Here is a 24,563-nt window from a genome sequence, read left to right as displayed (position 1 = left end):
TACTTGCTTTTGCACAGACTGTTCTTTCTCCCTGGAATGCCCTCCCCCTGACTATCTCCCTGGATATCTCCTCCTTTTCCTGAAGTCCATGCTTGTGTCAAAATTATATCCTTCATGAATCTTTCTCTAATCCTTTCTAGCTCAGAATTTCTTTTTCCATGATCTACCTTTATTCCAAATATGTGAACTTAGTAGCAACTATTATGTTGAATATTCATCATTCATTGGCACTTCTGTCTCTTCATTGGTCTGTAAGTTCTCTAAGAGACAAGAATCATATTTTTCACCTTTATAACTTCAAGGCTATAAATTATCAATAACAGTTACCTAAAAGCTACACCATTCTTGCCTCTAGGGACATCAACAGCAACCCAACAGAAGTTTATTTGGTGCCCTTTTCTATGAACAACTAAACTTTTATCCATACACCATATATTTTGTCCTATACATCTGTCAAAAAAAAAAAAAGAAAGAAGAAAAAGAAGCATGTATTCTTAAAAAAGCATGTCTCAATCAAGACAGATCTAAGTCAGTTTTGCTGCTTACTAATTTGTTATCTTGCACAAGTTACTCCAACTTTCTGAGCTTCATTTCCCTCACTGGTCAAGTGGCTATAATAATACTTACCTCTTTGGGCTAGGTGGAAGGATTAAATACAGCAGCACATAATATGTATACTGTCTTTCCTGAACCTGGAATAGGAAAGATGATCAAAAAGTGTGAGTTCTCTTATCCTTTCCCTTTCTACATTGCTCACTTGTTAACATACTATCTTTGTGTGAACTGTGTGGTCTCTTTTCATTTCAAAAGAATTCTGAGATCTACAGAAACAGCAAACATTGTAGAGAGCTCATACGTGTCAGGCCATATTTTATGTGCTTTATAGATGTTGTCTTAGTTACTGAAGTTGATTACAGCTGTGCCTCGGGAGAGTTGCCGTTTGATCGTCTGAATTAACTCACAAAGCGTGGAGATGACAGACTTAAAAAATACCATCTTGGTTTCCAGCGATGACGTACATGACTAAAGAACTCCCATGAGCAATGCTGGTTCACCCAAAATAGAGACCAAGCACATACTTTAGGGCATCAGAAAAGTTGCAATCACCAAATATATATATATATATTTTAAGTTTCTATTGTTATTTTTAAAATTAAATAAAACCATTAAAGTGGATACTGGTCATGGGGGAACTTTGGTTTCTATGGGTTAAACTTTGCATTTATTTTCAATTACTTCGGATGGGGAGGAAAGGAGAAAAACGGGTCCCAAAATCTGTTCAGGGCTTTAAAAATGTGTCGACTGGTCCTTCTCATTGCCATCAACAGGAATTTCTCAAACTGCATTTGAAGATGAATCCCAGGAAAGGCCTTTAAACTAGAACCTGGAAGATCCCAATACAGAAAAAGATGCATTTTTGATGTGATGCCACTCGCCTCGGCAGAGCTGTTGTAACAGGAATGGCTGGAGCTTCTTTCTTGCAAAATGGAGAAATCTGTGGTTTCCTAAGTCCTATTTCTCCTCTTCTTCCCCCTTTTAGTCATTTCATTGCTTGCTCTCGCAGACAGTTTGCTGGCTGCCTAACAAGCAATCACTCCACATCTTCCCTGGTAATAGAACGTCAACCAGTGGAAATCCATTCATCTCATGAGAGGAGGCATCTATCCCAGGCATAGGTGAACTATTGTGTTTGGTCTAAACCATTATATTGTCCCGTTTTCCTTTGAGAGAATTGGGTTAGAGGTAGACATGTGAACCTGGTCTGGCCAAAGAGATGTAGGAGAAAGTTGGTTGGGAGAGTCTCCATCTCAAGATAAAATGACAGAACCTCAGAGGAATAAAGCTTTTATGTACCACCCCACCTTCACTCTGCCTTGGAAAACTGATGTGAAGGTAAAATACCTAAAGCCACAACAGCCATCTTATAACCCTGAGGTAATGAAAACAGGATGAGAAACCAGTACCTGCAAATGTCCTTTTTGGGCAGAACAGGGGTCCTTGATGACCTCGCAGAGCCTCAGGAAAAACTCCAGATTCATCTCCGACTTCTTGTTAAGAAACTGTGTCCTTTGGATTTAGCTGCCATTAACCGGTTTTGCTGCTCATTTTTGCCACAAACATTTCCAACTGAGATAGTTGCCTTCCTGAGCAAACCAAAGCTATCTCACTGGAAGACAGTCTCTGGGGCAGTGTTTCAGAAACTTAGGTGTATATTGGAATTATCCCACATCTTTAAAATATTCTGATGCCTGGTTTCCATGCCCAGATATTCCTATTTAAATCATTATAGAGTGTAACCTGCCCATCAGAAGTGATAAAATCTCCCCCAGAGACTCTAATATATAGATGAAGTTTGGCAACCACCATCCTGGAGGAAGGTATGTGGTGTCTTGATGTTACATGCTGATATTATAATGACCTTTTTGAAGCATGTTAACCCTTGAATGAACACAGTTTGCACTGTCCATATTTTTTCAATACAGTACAATCCAATCCAGGGTTTGTCAAATTCTTGGGTGCAGAATGGCTGTTGCAGAGGAACCATGGATAGGGAGGGCCAACTAAAAATTGTACATCGATTTTTGACTGCTCGGAGAGTGGGCACTCCTACTCACCCCGTCACTTCCAATCCTCATACTCCCCCACTACCTTGTTCAAGAGACAACTGTAAGTTCATTTTAAGTGGTTCCCACCTGGCCTCAATAAAACACTGAGAAAGCTTTTAGAATATACTTCTTCTTGGCCTCACCTTCATAGATTTTGATCCAAATGGATCAGAACACAATCTAAAGCTCCCAGGATGATTCAAGTGCATAATCACGGTTGAAATTCCCTGTATCAGGAGAACCCAGTGGAGTACTAACCGGCTGGAAGCCTATCTATGTTGTGAATCTGAAAACTCTAGGTGCTGGTGGAACATGAAATTTTCAATGCCAGGCTGATTCCTCCATTACCCACTGGGGGTGTTTAAGGGTAAATGTTTCCAGCTGTCCCAAACAGGAAATGTTTACATATATTTGCAGAACTTCTCTATCAGCATTGAGCAAGATCTTGCTGTTTTTGAAGAGCAGCCAAGTGAATACTTGTAAGCTAGGATTCATAAGAAATACAAAGAAAGTTGGTTGAAGGTGTTCTAGAAATAGTGCCATGAAGTCACCGCAAGTTGTTCTCAAATGTACAGGATGGAATAAACCATTCAGTGAAAGATTGCTGCCCACAAGGGCATGTGCGGGGTGCTTAGGTATCTCCCCCTGGATTCTAATTGCAACAGGGAAAGAAATAACATTTCAGTGGAAAGTTCTAGCAGTTACCACCTTGGGCTAGAGGCCACATTTATTTAGTCATGGTAGGACACCCTGACGTTATGTGACTCCTGATGAGATGCAACGGCTGCTCACGTAGTCACCTATGCCGTATTTATGCCAAAGATGGGTGACCTGAATCTTGTCAAACCTCCGGGTCTACCTTTCAGCTACACAAAACACTTGGGGAAAAGGGGTGAGGTGAATGGCACCAGGAAAGAGCAAGCAGATGAATCCAGACTGTGGAAACTTCTACAGGACCACTGCCTGTTCTCTTCAGAGGGACAATATTTCTTTTTTGCTTGTTTGTTTGTTTTTAAAGTGCACAATACTTTTAGCACAAAGGAAAATAAAGAGATGTAACAACAAAATGCAATGCATTGATTCGATCCCGGTTTGGAGGGAGCAGAAGAAAACAACACCTATAAAAGATATAGGGGCATTTGGGAGAAATGAGTAAGGATGAGAAAAATTAAATTAGGGAATATTATCTCAAGTGTGATGTTATGTTGGAGAATGTCCTAATTCTTACCTCAGTTATTTAGGGGCAAAGTATCTCAATGTCTGAAAATTATTTGCAGAAGCTTCAGCAAAATTCTAAATACATACACACACATACACAAACACACAGCCATACAAACAAAAGGTTAACAGTTGTTGAATAAAGGTGTTGTACTCTCCTTTCAACTTTTTAGAATGTTTTAAATGATTTTCATAACATGTGGGGAAATATTTCTTTTCCTTATCTCTCCATACCAGAAAATGATTCATCTAGATTTGGTCGCTAGGAGTGTTAGGGGTGGACATCATTCTTGTAAATTTTTCTCAGGCTCTTCTGTTAGACTCCTAAGGTGTTTGCCCAAGTGCAGCCCACATCAGTGGCCTGTTACTTTCTCAACCTGGACCTTCTGTTTCTGGAGTGAAATAGACTTTCTCAGGCTCAGCTGAGGAGCTGGCTCACCTTCTGGACGCCAGCTAGAGTCAGCAGAGTCCCTAATGCCTTGCCTCTGTTGGATACATACTTAAAAGAAAAAACAGTAATAATAAGGCATGAACATACTGTGATGTGATTGTTTTTAAAACAGCACACTATGATTTATGTGCTCAGACGTCCTCTTCAAAAGCATACCTTGCACAAACCAGTTTGGAAGTCTTCCTTTTAGGATCACCTTTCAGGGCCCATGTTAATGGCCACATACCTGTGTCCTTCGAGGTAAATTTGATTTGTGTGAACAGCTAAATAGCATTGAGGGTCACAAGTAGTAAAGTACTTCAGCAAGCACAGGCATGCCTTTATGGCCAAATATGAAGTGTTATTACACACTGTGATATTTATTTCCTGATATAAACTGGCTCTAATGATAATTCTTTTTTTTTTTTTTTAGATCATAAAAACTTTCTCTTAAATCAAGGCTTTTAACATGGAACAGATTTCTTGGAATAAAATGGAAAGTTTCCAATATACTGAAACATAAATCAACATACACACAACACCTGGCAGGAAAAAACCAAAACAGCCAAGTTTACACAATCCCTGTAATAGTCGTGGTCTTATTCTCAGATGCTTTCTCCATCTGTCAAGCGTGTTCTGCTGGATTCAGAGCTCACATAGATTTTGGGGGTCACACAGCTGAGGCTGCAACCCAGAGAGCACTCACTCATCGAGCTGGGCTGTGGTCCTTCCTGTCAGTTCTGCTCAACAAGCAAAGCAGTCACCAGCACATTCAGTGTATTGAAAATCCTTTAAATATCAAAGTAAGAAACAAGAAGGCAACAAAATAATGTCATCAGGAAGATGTTAGCAAGTGAGGACAGCTGTGTAAAGCTTGAGGCTGAAAAGTGGCTCCCCAGCTTCATTTCTTTGGTTTCTTGGGCAGTGGCCGCCGGAACAGCAAGATGTGAGGTTCTGGTTCATGGATCATATAATGGACCCATCCCTGACTCTGCTGAACACCAAGATTCCTCCATTCAGATTCAGACATCAAATGAGTTTTAGGGACCAGCTTGGCTATGTCCTTGGGCAACATGACATGCCGGTACTCGAACTCCTCGTCGTCGTATTTGTCCGAATAGTAAATTTGTTTGTGCGACATGATCACTCTGCCTGAGGACCTTCAGCCCCGCGCCGCCAACCTCCGAACAACTCCCAGCAGCACGCCAATAATAATTCTTTTTAAAGGCAGTTCAAAAATGTTTAAGGTGATGTTAACATCACTTGAAAAACATTACAAGCTAAGTTCTTTGGATAATCTAGTGCTTCCTTGAATGTTTAAATTTATTCTTGACTCTGAAATCACTAGCCAAGAAACAACTTCATACCTCAGTTCTCCCCATCTGTAAAACAGGAGTAACTATGCCTCCTCAGGCCTCAATGAGTTGATACATGCAAAATACTCGGAACAGTGTCTGACATGTAGTAGAGCTTAATAAATATTATCCATTACAAATATTATTACTGCTACATATCAAACATTCAACCGTACTACTTTCCAGTTATGTTTAGGAGTAGAACCTTTAGTAAGATGGTCCTTTCAGTTCTAAATGAGATAAACCCAATTCTAAATAGCTTCAGTTAAAAATAAACAAATACGTATTAGGATTTTCTATTTAGGAAGTTCAAGTGCCATGGTATAGCTTCAGGTATGGCTAGATCCAGGATTAAAACAATGATGTTAACGCCTTCTTTCTCCACCTCTCGACTCTGCCTATTTTTTGGTGATGGACAGTGGCAGCCTCACTCCAGGAGGTGGGCAAGTTGCTCATTGGTAGCTAAGCAACAACCCAACCATTTAGGCACTGTTGCTCTCAATGCCAGATAAAGGGACCCTCTTTCCTCCAGCAGCTATAGTCATCATTCAAAGGTGACTCCAAATAGCCATACTTGATCCTTGCCCACCTTTGTGCAAATTTCTGTGTTTAGATGGAGCACAAAGATTTGCGGGTGTGAGTTCCAAAGTCACCCCTGGTTACTCCAGACCCCCGTGCAATGGGGCAAGGTAGTTACCAAACAAAGTCCTTGGGAAAAAATTCAAGCCTGCTCTCTTGGAAGTGAACAGCCAACTTCAGATGGTTCTATCTCCATTTATTTATCACCTGATAGTTATTTTTTGACGACCATTTACTACGTGGCAGGAACTACACTGGGGCTATATGTGAAAGTAAAATGCAATAATATGTAAGTTTGATTAAATGGTTGATATGTACCAGATTCTAAGTTTTGTATTTCAAGCGGATTAACTTATTTAATCTTCCTAATAATCCCATAAGGGAAAAGCACTATTATTATTCCCAGCTGGGAAAACAGAGGCCCAGAGGAATCATTAATCTTCCAAAAGCTATATGCGTGAGTGTTTAGTTGCTCAGTCATGTCTGACTCTTTGCAACCCCATGAACTATGGTCTCCCAGGCTCCTCTGTCCATGGGGATTCTCCAGGCAAGAATACTGGAGCGGGTTTCCAAAAGTTATACCCCTTGGTAAAATAGGGTTAGACTTTGGACCCAAGGCAACCTGACCACAGAGCCCTTGCTTTACAAGTTGTGTCCATTTGATTCTCATAAAAGTCCTATGAGACAACGCCTATTTAAAACCACTATAGGGGCATCCCTGATGGCTCAGGGGTAAAGAATCCACATGCCAATACAGGAAACATGAGTTCAATCCCCGGTCCACAAATCAAGGAGCAAATAAGCCACAGCTACGGAACCTGTGCTGTCGAGCCTGGGAGCTTCAAGTACTGAACCCACTTGCTGAAACTCCTGAAGCCCACACACTCTAGCCTGTGCTCCACAAGGAAGCCTGCACACACAACTAGAGAGTAACTTCCACTTGCTACAACTCGGGAAAAGCCCGTGCAGCACGGAAGACCCAGAACAGCCAAAAATAAGGAAGTAAATAAATAAAATCTTGGGTTTTTTTAAAAACCACTGTATTACCAATGGGCAAACAAGTCTGAAGAAAGCCACCCAGTGCCTCCAGAGCCTTTCTCTCCAATGCAAACAACTTGTTTATACTTGCTTGCTTTCCACGCATAAACATGTTTTCATTTGTTTTTAAACACATCTCAAAAACAACATACGCAATGACAAATTTCATGAAGATGTTTTTATGACATCTCTTAAGTTCAACATGTTTGCAGTTTGTCAAACTAGAGTGTAAACACTCTGTCAAAACAGGTTCCCTTGTGCAGAGAAGAGGAGTGAGGCACCCTCTGGATCCTTGTACAAACCACACACATCACAAGACAGTGTCCACGGGATGCAGGAGCAACAGATGGCCCAGGAGCCATATGTAGGCGAGCCATCCCGCCCACCCGGCCTGCCCCGACTGTGACTGCAAAGAGCAGAGGCTTCTTTCTTTCCGAAGCCGCTGCACTTCTGGATTCCTTTGTCCTGTCTGCTTACCCTTTATCCCAGCACATACATGGAGTGAGACAGAGGAGACAACCAACATTTACTGAATAAGTGAATGAAAGCGTAAGTAAAGTGCAATTGAACACACATTTCTTCATACTTCTAGAACAATGGAGCATCCTATATTGTTTTGTCTTATCTGTTTCTGGGACAGTGTGTTTCCAAAGACAGCTCCAACCTGAAGAAGGTCACAGAGTCACACGGAGCCGGGGTGGGAATGCCAGTTACCGAGGGAGAGACAGCTCCACCTCTGCCTCGCGCAGCTGCTGGCGGCCCCGAGAAACGAGGGCAGGACCTCTGGCCTCCAGGTGCCCTGGGAAATCCATACGACCTCGTCGCCTGCTCCTCCCTCCAGCGCAACTGCTCCTGGGTCAGAGATCTCTGAGTGGAAATTAAAGAACAGATGGCAAAAGAAAGCATTTTTACAAATGTGGAGTCTGTGCTTTGTCTGTATGCACATACCCTTTCTTGCACGCGGCCCACGTGTACCCCACTTCTTATGGATGATGAGCTCATGTCGCCAGCCCCGTCTGCAGCCAATAACCAACAATTACTGATGTTCTCTTCCCTGCCACCTTCTACCATGTGAATGTTTATTGTCAACGTGAAACCACAGAAAAGAAAATTTTGCAGGGAGCTACCGGATCAGGTCTCAGGGTAAAAAATAGATATTGGCTGTCAACACACTGGTAGAACTACTGCAAGAAAAATGTTGAAGGGGGGTGGATTTCTTTAAATAATACACTGATTTTTAAGATAAAGGAGGAGGTACTTCCCTGGGGATCCAGTGGTAAAGACTTGTACTTCCACTGCAGGGGGCAGGAGTTCAACACCCGGCCAGGGAACTAAGACCCTGTATTCCATGCAGCATGACCAATAAACAGATAAAACTAATTTTTTTAAAAAAGATGAAGGGGTAAAGTAAGGGCCAGCAGGATTTATTGGGAATATGATATACTAATCCATCGGGAAGATCTCCTGGAGAAAGGAATGGCAGCCCACTCCAGTATTCTTGCCTGGAGAATCCCATGGACAGAGAAGCCTGGTGGGCTACAGTCCACAGGGTCACAAAGAGTCAGATATGACTGAGCAACTAACACACACACACACACACACACACACACACACACATGATATATTAATACCAACAGGAACTGTTTACAGGCTCTAGATTTCTTAGAGCCCAGACTAGGTCTAAATATTATCCTAGGTTCAGAGATCATGTAAATGATCTCTATTTCCTACACATAACAAAATGATTGGGTAGGGACTAGCTGAACCAGAGAAAGCACAAGTTATCTTACTGGAAACAAAGATGAGGGCAGAGACTACTCATCCACTCCAAACTGTACTAGAGTTTGTAACAATTCTAAATTATAAACTTCTATATCCTTTAAGTCACTACAATGTTAGCTTTCTTTGTTTCAACAGTTAGCTTTTATCTTAACAAATACTCTCAGCAAGATAGATGAAGTTCTTTAAACATGCTTGCATGCAAGTTTAGCTCCCAGGCAAGTCCACTGGTGTCTTCAGGGAGTCAAGAAGAGTGAAAGTAGCAGAGAGATGCTTCTGGAATGGTGGTGGAAGAGGAGGCCTGCCACTGGAAGGAGAGGGGTGTGAGGGGAGGGGACTCTGCTTCCTGCCGGTAACTGGACTTGCAGCTCTGGAGGTCATAATGCTGACAGCTCAATGGTGCTTACTTTGACCAGGAACAACTCTAACTTGTATGTGTGTTAAGTCATTGCACCCTCATGAGAACCTTTGAAATAAGCAGAGTTGTTCTCCTTAATTTATACTGAAACAAGTCACAGAGAGGTTAAGTCAATTGCCTAAGGTCACACAGCAGTAAGTGGTTATGACTCAACCCTAGAAACTAGGCTCTTACTCATTGTGCTATACTGCCAAGGTCCAGGGGGCAGATGGAGATTAAAATGCAATCTGTGTCTGCTTTGGCAGGAGACTCTGCCTAACAGAGGAAGGGGGACATTTTTCTATCAATAATTGGCTCCAAGAAACTTTTGATCGCCAAGGTTGCATCCATCCAGATTGGACGCTTCTTTTATTCCCATTTAAGTGAGGTGTAGCCTGGTGGCACCGCCTCTTACTAGAACAGGCTGACTTAGTGTGGCCGCAGGTATGTGCGGCATCTGCTGCTATGCATGCTGGTATAGCTACAACCGTGATGACTTACCCCCAGTCTAATTACGGCTTTCGTGTTCTCTGGTCATCCACTTTCGTTCATGTGACCAGCCCGGCAGACGTGAACTACAATGAGCAGGAGCTCAGAGCTCTGGGCTGGCCGCCCGCCAGCATCTCTGCATAAAAAGCACAGAAGTTTGCACTGCCTGCCCTGCTGGGTGCGGCAGGAACAGGGCGGCTCTTTGGGGACAGTTGTGGACACAGACTAAAACCAAGAGCCACACACAAAGTTAAAACTCCACTAGAGGAGGCTTTCGCTTCTGTTTTTTATAAGAAAAAAAATAATTGAATGTTCTGACTGTTGTATCAATACATCTGAAGATATGTAGCAAGAAATCAAAACTTTGCCAACAATGAAATGTACTTCTATGCCATAGACAGCTGTGGGGTCAGGAGAGTCAGGTCAAGGTCATAGCTTGGACATCTCCTACTATATGAATTTGATCAATCACCTCAACTCTCTGGATCCAGCTGTCAGTTCCTGACATAGAACTCCTACACCTGAGTGATGGAGTACAAGGAGCATCTTTTGTTCTAACATTTGGTGTTTGACACTGGTTGCTGACATAGAGCACCTAAATCCCTTGGCATTTCTTGGGTGACAGAAGTGTCTTATGTTCTAATGAGGTGACTCTGGATGGGTTCCTATATCATCTGGATTGGGGAGAGGGGCTGGAGATTGAGTTAATGATCAGTTCAGGTCTATGAGATGAAACCTTCATAAAAATTCCTAAACTCTGGCATGTGAAGAGATTCCTGGTTGGTGAACAGGAGGGTGTGCACTCTAACCCCACAGGGACGAAGTTTCTGCACTATGGACTCTTCCAGACCTTGCTCTATGAATCTCTTCATCTAGTTGTTCATCTGTATCTTTTATTGTGTCCTCTAAGTGCGTGCTAAGTCGCTTCAGTTGTATACGACTCTTTGCGACCCTGTAGACAGTAGCCTGTCAGGCTCCTCTGTCCATGGGATTCTCCAGGCAAGAATACTGAAGTGGGTTTCTGTGCCCTCCTCCAGGGGATCTTCCCAACCCAAGGGTCGAACCCATGTCTCTTATGTCCCCTGCATTGGCAGGCAGGTTCTTTACCACCAGCACCACCTGGAAGTCCTCTGTATAAGCCTCTATAATAGACCAATAAATATAAACAAGCGTGTCCCTGAGTTCTGTGAATCACAGCAAACTATCAAACCTGAGGAGAGGATCACGGGAGCCTCCAGTCTGCACCCGCAGTCCTGTGAGTTACTTGGAGATTGGCTACGTATGATTGCTGTCTGAATCGGGGCAGTCTGTGGGACTGAGCCCTTACCCTGGGGGGTGTTCCCTAACCCTGGGTGGTCAGTGTCAGAATGGAGTTATAGTACATCCCCTTGGTGTCCAGAGAGTTGGAAAATTGATTGGTGTGGGTAAAATGCCCACATATTTGATGTCAGAAATGTGAGAAGAGTCAGAAACAGCTTTGTCTTTGTCATCAAAAAGAGAAAGTAACTATGTCTCAAAAAGTTGTTAAAAGAAACAAATGGAAGCACCCTCGTGGTCCAACGGCTAAGACTCCGTGCTCCCAATGCAGGGGGCCTGGGTTTGATCCCTGGTCAGATCCCACATGCAGCAACTAAGAAACAAATGGGACAATATGTGTGAAAGTGCCTACAAGAGTGGCTGGCACAGAAAGAATGCACTAGAGAGACCCCTGTTCCCCAAAAAGATGGGAGGGAGGACTAGAAGTTATTCTCCCAGTTGTTTTCTCTCTCTACTTGAGAGAGGAAAACTTGCTTTCAAGTCAAAAAGCTATCTCATATTATATCTTGCAGCCCTCTCCCCAAGGTCATTGCCCTTACGCTTATCTTAGCAGATAAGGTGTTTCAGGTGCTGAGAGGTTACGTGGTTGGACCAAGGTCATAAAGCTTGGGAGTAATTGATCCAAAACTAAAAATCAGGTCATTATGACAGCAAGGCTTATGCTGCTTCTCCACAGAGAGGAAGAGGAGAGAGGGGGGAAAGGAGGGACACGCATGAAGAGCGAATGGGGATTGAGAGGTACCAGGAAGGGAAAAGCAGGAGGCAGTCTTCTTTCTCCATCAGTCACGGGGACCGGGGTCACGCATGTGCCCTGTCATCGAATTACTTGCCTTCATTAGGTTTCTAACTTTTCAGTAGTTACTCACTGTCTGCAATTAGCTTTCCCAGTTTGCAAGTTTTCCATTTTGGAGATTCCTTTTTCCTTCCCCAGGTACCTGAGAAAGGCTGAATAGCAGCTGCCAAAGATGACCACCCAGGATTCCCTCAGTGGTAAAGAATCCGCATGCCAGTGCAGCAGACCCAGGTTCGATCCCTAGGTTGGGAAGATCCCCTGTAGAAGGAAATGGCAACACTCCAGTATTCTTGCCAGGAAATCCCCTGGACAGAAGATGGGGGTCTCGAAAAGTTGGACATGACTTAGAAACTAAACAAAAACAAAGACGACCACATTCTAATCTCTGGAATCTGTGAACATGTTACCTTATTTGGCCAAAAAAAAAAAAAAATTGCAGAGGTAATTGTGTTACAGATCTTGAGATGGGGAGAGTTTTCTAAATCATCTGGGTGGGCCTGATGAAATCACAGGTGTCCTTAGAAGCTGCAAGGACAGAGCAGGGCCAGAGAGGAGAGAAGACGCTCTGATGCTGTCTTTGAAGATGGATGGAAGGGACTGTCACCCAAGGAATGGAGTCAGACTTTTGAAGCAGGAAAAGGCAAGGAAACAGATTCTCCACTAAAGTTTCCAGAAGGAATCAGCCCTGTGGCAGTCTGACTTTAGCCCATTTCAGACTGACCTCCAGAACTGTAAGAGCATAACTTTGTGTTGTTCGTGATCCTTGTTTCAGCAGCAGCAGGAAACTAACACCTGACTTCATCCCCACCCCCTGTGCATTTTCACCTCTACAGTTTGGCACACTTGGGCCTTAGTCTGACTCATAAAATTAGTAATAGCCACTTTCACAATGCTTCAAGATTTGCAAAGGCAATTCAGTAACACTTGAGTGCCTCTCTTGTGCCAGGCACATGTAAAGCTCCTTGTGTGTTGACCATTGTGTCTCACAAATATCCTATTACTTGTCCACAGCATCCTGAGCCAAAATTCAAACCCACGTGTATCCCACCTCAAAACCCATACTCTCAACTAGAACTCCACCAGCCTCTCCATTTCATGTTATATATTCAATATCTTTGTGCAAAACCTTTAAGGAGGACATTTCTTTCTTTTTTTTTTTTCATTTATTTTTGTTAGTTGGAGGCTAATTACATCACAACATTGCAGTGGATTTTGTCATACATTGACATGAATCAGCATGGAGTTACATGTATTCCCCATCCCGATCCCTTCTCCCACCTCCCTCTCCACCCGATCCCTCTGGGTCTTCCCAGTGCACCAGGCCCGAGCACTTATCTCATGCATCCAGCCTGGGCTGGTGATCTGTTTCACTATAGATAATATACATGCTGTTCTCTCGAAACATCCCACCCTCGCTTTCTCCCACAGAGTCCAAAAGTCTGTTCTGTACATCTGTGTCTCTTTTTCTGTTTTGCATATAGGGTTATCATTACCATCTTTCTAAATTCCATATATATGTGTTAGTATAATGTATTGGTCTTTATCTTTCTGACTTACTTCGCTCTGTATAATGGGCTCCAGTTTCATCCATCTCATTAGAACCGATTCAAATGAATTCTTTTTAACAGCTGAGTAATATTCCATGGTGTATATGTACCACAGCTTCCTTATCCATTCGTCTGCTGATGGGCATCTAGGTTGCTTCCATGTACTGGCTATTATAAAAAGTGCTGCGATGAACATTGGGATACACATGTCTCTTTCAGATCTGGTTTCCTCAGTGTGTATGCCCAGGAGTGGGATTGCTGGGTCATATGGTAGTTCTATTTCCAGGCTTTTAAGAAATCTCCACACTGTTCTCCATAGTGGCTGTACTAGTTTGCATTCCCACCAACAGTGTAAGAGGGTTCCCTTTTCTCCACACCCTCTCCAGCATTTATTGCTTGTAGACTTTTGGATAGCAGCCATCCTCACTGGCGTGTAATGGTACCTCATTGTGGTTTTGATTTGCATTTCTCTGATAATGAGTGATGTTGAGCATCTTTTCATGTGCTTGTTAGCCATCTGTATGTCTTCTTTGGAGAAATGTCTGTTTAGTTCTTTGGCCCATTTTTTGATTGGGTCATTTATTTTTCTGGAATTGAGCTGCAGGAGTTGCTTGTATATTTTTGAGATTAATCCTTTGTTGCTTCATTTTCTATTATTTTCTCCCAATCTGAGGGCTGTCTTTTCATCTTACTTATAGTTTCCTTTGTTGTGCAAAAGCTTTTAAGTTTCATTAGGTCCCATTTGTTTATTTTTGCTTTTATTTCCAATATTCTGGGAGGTGGGTCATAGAGGATCCTGCTGTGATTCATGTCGGAGAGTGTTTTGCCTATGTTCTCCTCTAGGAGTTTTATAGTTTCTGTTCTTACATTTAGATCTTTAATCCATTTTGAGTTTATTTTTGTGTATGGTGTTAGAAAGTGTTCTAGTTTCATTCTTTTACAAGTGGTTGACCAGTTTTCCCAGCACCACTTGTTAAAGAGGTTGTCTTTTTTCCATTGTATATCCTTGCCATAAGGAGGGCATTTCTTAATCATTCTTCATTTGTCGATGAGGAAGTCAAGAGTCAGACAGTTTGAATGACTTTACCAAGATCATTTACCCAGGAAGAGTCAAACCTGGCCCACAAACAGATCAGTTGCTGCCTTCTCTCTGACCCGTTCAGGAGAAAGAAATGCTCCTCCCATGACGCCCACAGGTCTTTGTATCAATAAATACCTCTGTCACCACAATGCATTCCAATTATGTATTTATGTAGTGGGAGGATTTGGGATGCCAAACCCTTGTGGTTCTACATTTCACTGACATCAGAATTAAAGAGACACAAGCAGCCAAAAGCATTCAAAAAGGGAAGCTTCTTTATCCTTTAACTTATCTCTCAAAAACAAAGGTGGGGGTCCCATTCAAAACCTTGTTACACTTTTACATGCCCTCCCTCTAACCCACCCCCCCACCGCCACACACAGCCCTCCCCGCCCCCCACCCCCCAGTTCTCTTACCCCGTAAACTCTCAGCCATCACCCACCTCCTGCGCCTCTCCTCTCCCAAGCCCAAGCGCCGTTTTCCTTTCACTTCTCAGCTCCCCTCAATGAATTCCTTACTATTAGACCACTTAGCCTCTCCTCTAAGTCTATCAGCTATATTTATTTTTTATTATTATTTTCAATATTTATTTATTTGGCTGCACCAAGTCTTTAGTTGTAGCAGGAAAATTCTTAGTTGCAGTATGTGGGATCTAGTTCCTTGACTAGGGGATCAAGCCCAGGCGCCCTGCATTGAGAGAACAGAGTCTTAGCCACTGGACTACCAGGGAAGACCCCTATCAGCTCCTTTTAACTCTGCACCTCACCTCAGAGAGTGTTTCACACCCGAAGAAGCCCACTTGTGAGCACTCCAATAAAGCAGTCCTTTCATCTAGAGCAGAGTTGGGGGTGGGCAAAGGGCAGCCTGGAGAGATTGTCGCTCAGCCTTATACCCTGCTGCACTAGTCATGAGAGTAAACCATCTTGTAGGTACCACTTTTGTTCCAGATGCTCTCCTGGTCAGCTTATCTATGTTATTTCCAATCCTCCCAACCTCCCTGAGGAGTTGCTATTTCATTGGAAGAAACCAAATCAGAGATTGTGTGATTCCCCAAGTTTCCCCTGGACTCCCCTCAATGCCCTCTCCCTTGCCCCATCCCACACTAACTCCCACACAAGACTTCCACTTAATTCTGAGCTCCTCAAGGTCAGCTACTAGTTCTTACTCATCATTCACTTCCCAAGCTGGGCAGATTAAGAGTGTCTGATGCAATGCTCTCATGACACCTTCAGTACAATTCCAAAAAGTCACCCCTGGCATTATCTCACCCCCACCCAGAAAACCAATACTTTTCCTTGCCCTCCCTTAGTAAAGCCACAAAGTTTATACCTATCCTCAGGCGTAGGGCCGGGTGAAATTTTGCAGAAAACTAGTCCAATCCTCTTACTCTACCTATGAGGAAACAGCCCAGGGAGATGATTCACCTGGTCAATGACCTTGGCCGGCACTTTTTTCATGAGATTACAGGGTTTCTCCTCACTGAAGGGAAGCTGCACATACAAAGCAGGGATTTGGCACTGGTGATTTTCTTGGTGTCAACATGGACCTGTTCCCAGCAAACTATATAGCAAACAGGTTATCTTTTACATTAATTTCCAGGAAGTTTTATGCTCTATCACTGAACTCAGAATGGGTTGAACCAAAATTCTCCTTCAGTTCTGGGAAAGCCATTTGACCTCCTAAAGGTTTTATTTATTTTCCCTTCCACCAAAAAAAAAAAAAAGAAAAAGACAAACACTGGTCTAAGAACAAAGAAGGAGACTTGGGTTCTGATCCAGGCTCTGATACTTCATCTTGGGTAATTTCCCAAATGTCTGACAGCTGACTTTGACTCAAGGGCCCCCTTCTGGCTTTCACAAACCGCACAGCTGTCTATTCATGTTCGGATGACTCTTCTGGCCACGTCTGGACCCTCCTCCTCATTTTGTCTCAGGTGCTTCCCTTAATGGAAGCGAAGAGGACAGAAGCATACTGCTCTTTCCCGGAACCATGGGAGCCGAACAGTCGAGACTGTGGACGCTCTGCTCCACCCTGCGTTCAGGGCCTGAGGCCTTGGCCTCACCCACGCGGTCAAAGCTGGACCTCCGCTGGCCCTAATCAAGGGAGAGGCACGTAAGAGGCACACCCAGCGTCTTAGTGTCCACTCACATCCTACTGGTGAGAATGTAGTCACAGGACCACATCTAATGACAGGTAGGCTGGTGAATAAAGAGTGAATGAGCAGTCACATGCCCAGGTACCACTTAAATACCCCAGAAGGAGAGAGAACTGTTCTGACAGGAGAGGGGCTGACTCCACCGTGTGCTTAGACCTGGAGAGCTTAAGACAGCCTTGCAGGCATCTTATGAAATATCATTATTTTCATCTTAGAGTTGGGGACACTTGAACTCAGAGTAGTTAAATAATTAGGTCACAGCCAAGTTGAATGTGGAACTGAAATCTGAAATTATTTTAAAGCTTGTTTTCCTTCTTTTTTCCCCCAGCTTCACTGAGGTATAGTACATTGTGAAAGGATTCCTTCCATCGAGTTTAACACATCCATCACTTCACATGTTTACCTTTTTTTGGTGGGAGGTAGGTGAGGACATTTAAGTTCTACTCTCTTAGCAAATTTCAACCATAGGGGTTTCCCTGGTGGCTCAATAGTAAAGAATCTGCCTGCCAGCACACCACATTATACATTAGTTCCTCAAACCTTATTCTTCTTAAAGCTGAAAATGTGTAACCTTTTACCAACTTCTCCCTACTTCCTCCACCCCCAAACCTTGGCAACTACCATCCTACTTTTTCTATGAGTTCAATTTTTTTTTAATTTCCCATGTAAGTGATATCAGAGGTATTTGTCTTTTTTTGCCTAGCTTATTTCACTTAGCATAATGCCCTCCCTGTTGTCACAAATTACAGGATTTCCTCCTTTTCTTAAACATTTCGTACTCTTTACATTCCTTTCTCTCCTTGCTGATAGTCTTTAGTTAATACATCTTGTCTCTTTTAGTTTAGAGTGATTTTTCTTTTTCTCCCTTTTCTTAAGTCTATAATTTACAAAATGTTTGCCTATATTGATTTTTTATTTTCTTCTAGCTCAAATATCACTTATTTGAGTATCCTTATGTTCATTTTTCTTGCATTTGGTCACCTTTATTACTTTAATTATCAGAAATTATCATAATTCAAACATTGTTTTTCTGTTCTATTCACTGTTTATATTAACATTGTTGTTTTTGTTGCTTTTCCTTATCTTATCTTTCTTCTAACAATTCATTCCTGCGGGGATAGGCTAACTCAGCCCAAAGGTATTTCTACCTTGATTGAAATCAGTCAATAAAGTCCATAGAATAATAAAAATGTTACCTTGAGTTTCCAAAATATGTTTGTCTATTAAATATCAAGATATTGTATTAGGTAAACTGGAATTACATTATTGACTTTTTTATGAGTTCAGTATACAAAATAAAATATCATTCAGTAGGGTCATTAAAATCACACATTGGTTTACTGGAAATAGCTAAATTCTAAGCAATGACATCATTGTATAAGAACGAAAGGTAAGAAAGGTGAACGTGAAAATGTAGGGCCTGACTTGATAAGCAGCCATTTTATCTCCTGGTTTTCACTGTGCATGTTCTCAAAATATTTGGGCTTTAATCTGGAGCAATGTTTATACAAATTAATTAGATTAATAAAAAGAAAACCAGTTAGATTTCTATTTTACTAATTTCAAGAGACTAATTTAACTAATAAAAGAAAATTTTAAAAATTTCCCTGTTACAAGTAGATTCACCCAGACATTGTCCTAAACTTCAATTGTTTAGTTAAAAAAAAAAAAAGAAATTGAATACTATTTAATCCCCCCAATATAACAAATATTTTCTTACATTTTTTTGAGTTTTAATAGGATAGGATATAGATTGTGCTTTTTGTTTAACAAAAAAGTAGCAAAAGTGACAACAATCAGATTAATGATTGAGCTGTCCCTCAGCAAAACTAGGGATGATTCTAGGACCTCTGAAGTTATCAAAATCATCGGATGCTCAAGTCCCTTATATAAAGCAGTATAGTATTTACATATAATCTACACACATCCACCCATGTACTTTTAATCATCTCTAGATCGCTTATAATACCTAATACAATTTAAATGTTATGTAAATAGTACTTATACAATATAATTATCATGTAAATGTCATGCAAATATTTGCCAGAGTGACAAATTCAAGTTTTGCTTATTGGAATTTTCTGAAATTTTTTTCAAATATCAGTTGATCCATAGTTGGTTGGATCTGTAGATGTAGAACGTGCAGATAATGAAGGTCTACAGTACATATCTAAGTACCAGATATGAACTCCACAGCCACAGGCAGTGTAAAATCCAGCTGTACCAGTCAGGGGAGGTTCGCTGTTATAACAATCAGCTCCAGCCTATCAATGCTTGACACAAAAAATCTGTTTTCATTCATGAACTAGTTCAATAGAGGTGTTCTTGGTCAGGCAGCCGTCTTGTATGATTCCCTTTCGGGCAATTACTCAGGACTCAGGCTCCTTGGAACTTGTGTCTCCACCACCACCTAGGGCATTAGAATCCTCTGATTTCCAGCTTCCCAGACGGCAAGATACTGAGGGAGGGGAGAACTGTGGAGGAGGTGAGTTACCAGGCCCACAGCCGAGGGCCAGACTGAGAAGTGTAGTCCGGCTTTAACACCTGGAGAAAAAGGAAATGGAGGCAGCTAAACACATAGCCCTGGTGGTTCAGCTGGTGAAGAATCTGCCTGCAATGCAGGAAACTGCCTGCAAGGCAGGAGACCTGGATTCCATCCCTGGATCAGGAAGACACTCCAGAGCAAGAAATGGCAACCCACTCCAGTACGCTTACCCGAGAAATCCCATGGACAGAGGAGCCTAGTGGGCTACCACCGCCCGTGGGGTAGCAAGAGTCAGACACGACTGAGAAAGTAACGCAAACACGCAGCAGTTGTTGCCAATTCAGTCACAACAAACAACAACTGGTTTTTCTGGTCTAATTTTGACTTTATTTTACACTTTCAAAAGAGAAAAAGGGAGTGAAAAGTCATAGCGTCTTCAACTTTGGGGCTCAGCACATACAACAGACTCCTTGGACAAAGGTTCATCCAGATTGTTGAAAGTTTTGATGCAGAGGGAAGACTAGGGGGGCCCACCCCACCCCACCCCACCCCCACAGAGAGAAGTCTACAGTTACTCGATCACAGAGCTCTAGCTAAAGCCCAGGCTTCAAACAACAGAGTTTCAACCTAACACCTAAAGTTTTAAGCTTGGGCATTTCAGTAAGAAATAAGCTCAGAGAGCTCATCTCAGAAGTAAAATTAAGCTGTCGCTCTCAGCTACGCCCCACTTCCAGGCTTAGGCAGACACACAGGGTGGTGGTGGTATGGGGTAACAGCACTGCAGCGTCACTGTTGATAACATAAACCAGGGCATCAGAGGAGTTTCTGCCACTGATGGGAAGTGAGTGAACTCGCTCAGTCGTGTCCGACTCTTTGCGACCCCGTGGACTGTAGCCCACCAGGCTCCTCCATCCATAGGATTCTCCAGGCAAGAATACTGGAGTGAGTTGCCATTTCCTTCTCCAGGGGATCTTCCCGACCCAGGGATTGAACCCAGGTCTCCCGCATTGCAGGCAGACGCTTTAACCTCTGAGCCACCAGGGAAGCCCAGCAGTTTCAAATACAGCTAATTAAATAATCCTTAAAAGTCAAGAAAATGCTGATAAACAGAAAAATAACGAGGACCAAACAGATAGGATTCACTGACATGATATCATCTTTGTGAGGAAAATTAGGAGGCATTTGAGAAGGGAAAGGCAAAGGAGAAAAGGAAAGATATAGCCATTTGATTGCAGAGTTCCAAAGAATAGCAAGGAGAGATAAGAAAGCCTTCCTCAGTGATCACTGCAAAGAAATAGAGGAAAATAATAGAATGGAAAAGACTGGAGATCTCTTCAAGAAAATTAGAGATACCAAGGGAACATTTCATGCAAAAATGGGCACAATAAAGGGCAGAAATGGCATGGACCTAACAGAAGCAGAAGATATTAAGAAGAGATGGCAACAATACATAGAAGAACTTTACAAAAAAGATCTTCACGACCATGATGGGGTGATCACCAACCTAGAGATAGACATCCTGGAATGTAAAGTAAAGTGGGCCTTAGGAAGCATTACTACGAACAAAGCTAGTGGAGGTGATGGAATTTCAGTTGAGCAATTTCAAATCCTAAAAGATGATGCTGTGAAGGTGCTGCACTCAATATGCAGGCAACTTTGGAAAACTCAGCAGTGGCCACAGGACTGGAAAATGTCAGTTTTCATTCCAATACCAAAGAAAGGCAATGCCAAAGAATGCTCAAATTACCACACAATTGCACTCATCTCACATGCTAGTAGAGTAATGCTCAAAATTCTCCAAGCCAGGCTTCAGCAATACATGAATTGTGAACTTCTAAATGTTCAAGCTGGATTTAGAAAAGGCAGAGGAAACAGAGAACAAATTGCCAACATCCATTGGATCATCTAAAAATCAACAGAGTTCCAGAAAAATATGTACTTCTGCTTTATTGACTATGCCAAAGCCTTTGACTGTGTGGACCACAGAAATCTCTGGAAAATTCTGAAAGAGATGGGAATACCAGACCACCTGACCTGCCTCTTGAGAAATCTGTATGCAGGTCAGGAAGCAACAGTTGGAACTGGACATGGAACAACAGGCTGGTTCCAAATAGGAAAAGGAGTACGTCAAGGCTGTATAGTGTCACCCTGCCTATTTAACTTATATGCAGAGTACATCATGAGAAATGCTGGGCTGGAGGAAGCACAAGCTAGAATCAAGATTGCTGGGAGAAATATCAATAACCTCAGATATGCATATGACACCACCCTTCTGGCAGAAATCAAAGAACTAAGGAGCCTCTTGATGAAAGTGAGAGAGGAGAGTGAAAAAGTTGGCTTAAAGTTCAACATTCAGAAAACTAAGATCATGGCATCTGGTCCCATCACTTCATGGCAAATAGATGGGGAAACAATGACAGACTTTATTTTGGGAGGCTCCAAAATCACTGCAAATGGTGACTGCAGCCATGAAATTAAAAGATGCTTCTCCTTGGAAGGAAAGTTATGACCAACCCAGATAGCATATTAAAGAGCAGAGACATTACTTTGCCAACAAAGGTCCGTCTAGTCAAGGCTATGGTTTTTCCAGTGGTCATGTATGAATGTGAGAGTTGGACTGTGAAGAAAGCTGAGTACCGAATAATTGATGCTTTTGAACTGTGGTGTTGGAGAAGACTCTTGAGAGTCCCTTGGACTGCAAGGAGTTCCAAGCAGTCCATCCTAAAGAAGATCAGTCCTGGGTGTTCATTGGAAGGACTGATGCTGAAGCTGAAACTCCAATACTCTGGCCACCTCATGTGAAGAGCTGACTCATTGGAAAAGACCCTAATGCTGGGAAAGATTGAGGGCAGGAGGAGAAGGGGATGACAGAGGATGAGATGGTTGGATGGCATCACCGACTCAATGGACATGAGTTTGAGTAAACTCCAGGAGCTGGTGTTGGACAGGGAGGCCTGATGTGCTGTAATTCATGGGGTTGCAATGAGTCAGACATGACTGAGTGACTGAACTGAACTGCACTATCATATGTATTCATGGATGGAACTTGGATAAACAAGTACAGTGACTGCAACAAGATGTTCAGGGCAAAACCAGAGATCCGGTAACAGAAGAATGGGATGATCCTGGTCACATGTTGCTTGTATGCTCCGTGCACAGCCGCTGCCCAGATAAGGACCATGAGAACAGAAATTGTGATGGCAATGCACATGTTGGCATCATCCCTGAACTCAAAGTCACGTCCGAGTTCAGAACTTAAAGAGTGATACTGATCTGGATCAGCCAGGGCGCTGAACAGAACCAGCAGCACTACAGCATGGAAGATCAGGTACCGGGTGCCCGGCAGGCTGGTGCCAGCCAGGACACGGTGGCACAGGCAGCCGCTGATGGAAGAGAACAGCATCCGGGGCCACCATCTTCATCACTCAGGATGCCCGCACAGTGGTACGCCGGGCTACTGCTGGCGCCTCGGCCACTCTGGCTCCTTCTCTCCGCACCGCTCACCACCCAGGAGAGCTGCTAGCTGCTATCTCTGACAGACCACAGCAGCTGATTTTTGAAGAGTTCCCACATACACCCACTTTTATAGGGGAGCAGCCCTGGAAATGCAAATAATGGCAAAGTACACCAGAATGTCCATTCTATTATTTGTGCCTGAAATTGAAAGAAATACCAGATTAAAATCAGCTCTTTCCAAATGGAGTCCCAAATCCATAGCCATGACTGCTGGTATCTAGTACTGCCTTTAGCAGAGGTAAACAGAGGTAACCAAGGGTACCATCTGAGAAGTAAGCTTCCCTTTGCAAAGAAACCCAAGGTGGGCACACTTCTAGATTGCTATTCCATGGAAGATATCATTTCCAGGATTAGGTTATTTTATATGGCATACAAAAAGGATTCTGTAGCTGAGATTAAAGTCTCTAATCAGTTGACTTTGTTACTTAAAAGGGAGATGGTCTTGAATGGGCCTAAACTACTCAAATGAAACCATTCGGAAAAAAATTCTAGGGTCAGAGACAGAAGTCAGAGAGATCCAGTACAGCAGAAGACACTCTCTGTTGGCCACGAAGAAGCAAATTGCCATGATGTTTTGAAGAACTCAGAGCCCTTTATAAATGGACATAATCCCTATACCATTCACACACGCACAAAAAAGTAGCTTTCCAATTTAACTGTTTTGTATAGTGGACGGATCAACTAGCAATTTTGTGCTGCATAGGGTGACCGCGTATTTTCTGTATGTTTGGGAATGTGTCCTTACTCGCATAGTGCTCGTACGGCGACTCCTCTAATGGTTTTGACATCAGCCTAGCTACAGAGCAAAGAAGATTCCACACTTAGGCTTCTGTAGTTTGCCAGCATAAATACATGAATGCCAGCATTCCTTCTACAAAGTATTCTCAAGCATGCAGAAGCCATTAACATTGAGCCTTTTGAAATACCAAAGCCGTAATGGTCTTTTAAATTCTCGAATGTGATCATGTCAAGTGACATGCTCAAAATAAGCATGACTGTTTAAAATAAAATTGCCAGTGAGATACCATTGCCTCAGGGTGAGTCCGATCAGGGCCCTGACAATCTAGCCCCTGCTTCCCTGCCTGCATTCATCTCCAGTTTCTCTCCATACGCAGGCTTCCCAATCTTGTTCTGGATATAAGTTGTTACTCCTTGCCTGCGTGCCACAGGCATCCTGACTTTTTCTTTTATCTTTGGACTAACGTTTATTTATGCTTGAAGGTTTTCTTTAAACTGAAGTCTCCTGTTACAGTCACTGTTCACGCCTACTATTTGGCTCTTGGGACTTCACTGTTGGCTCAACAGTAAAGAATCTGCCCGCCAATGCAGGAGACATCAGTTTTATCACTGGTCAGGAAGATCCCTTGGAGAAGGAAACGGTGACCCCACTCCAGTATTCTTGCCTGGGAACTCCCAAAAGAGTCAGACACGACTCAGTGACTAAACCATCACCACCACTACAAAAGTATGGTTAGTGAGTACTCTGAGCAGTCTGCTAGTATATTATAAATACACACACCGCCATCAATAACCTCAGATATGCAGATGACACCACCCTTATGGCAGAAAGTGAAGAGGAAATAAAAAGCCTCTTGATGAAAGTGAAAGAGGAGAGTGAAGAAGTTGGCTTAAAGCTCAACATTCAGAAAACTAAGATCATGGCATCTAGTCCCATTACTTCATGGCAAATAGATGCGGAAACAGTGGAAATAGTGTCATACTTTTTTTCGGGGGCTCCAAAATCACTGCAGATGGTGACTGCAGCCATGAAATTAAAA

The 24,563-nt window shown here is 42.7% G+C and overlaps 1 protein-coding gene and 1 pseudogene across 1 annotated transcript; both read right to left on the bottom strand.

Annotated features, from left to right (window-relative positions):
* Positions 1-4,667: 4,667 nt before the first annotated feature.
* LOC139030259 (cyclin-dependent kinases regulatory subunit 1) lies at positions 4,668-5,456 on the bottom strand. The gene has a single exon (XM_070452398.1). The coding sequence runs from the start codon at positions 5,393-5,395 to the stop codon at positions 5,156-5,158; it is 240 nt and encodes a 79-aa protein (XP_070308499.1). The 5' UTR covers positions 5,396-5,456; the 3' UTR covers positions 4,668-5,155.
* Positions 5,457-9,936: 4,480 nt separating this feature from the next.
* On the bottom strand, positions 9,937-22,691 carry LOC110141593 (lysosomal-associated transmembrane protein 4B-like; annotated as a pseudogene).
* Positions 22,692-24,563: the final 1,872 nt, after the last annotated feature.

The sequence above is a fragment of the Odocoileus virginianus genome, chromosome 21 (assembly GCF_023699985.2).
Source record: "Odocoileus virginianus isolate 20LAN1187 ecotype Illinois chromosome 21, Ovbor_1.2, whole genome shotgun sequence".
Taxonomy (NCBI): domain Eukaryota; kingdom Metazoa; phylum Chordata; class Mammalia; order Artiodactyla; family Cervidae; genus Odocoileus; species Odocoileus virginianus.
The sequence above is the reverse complement of the archived record's forward strand: the minus strand, read 5'-3'. Positions and strand labels throughout refer to the sequence as shown.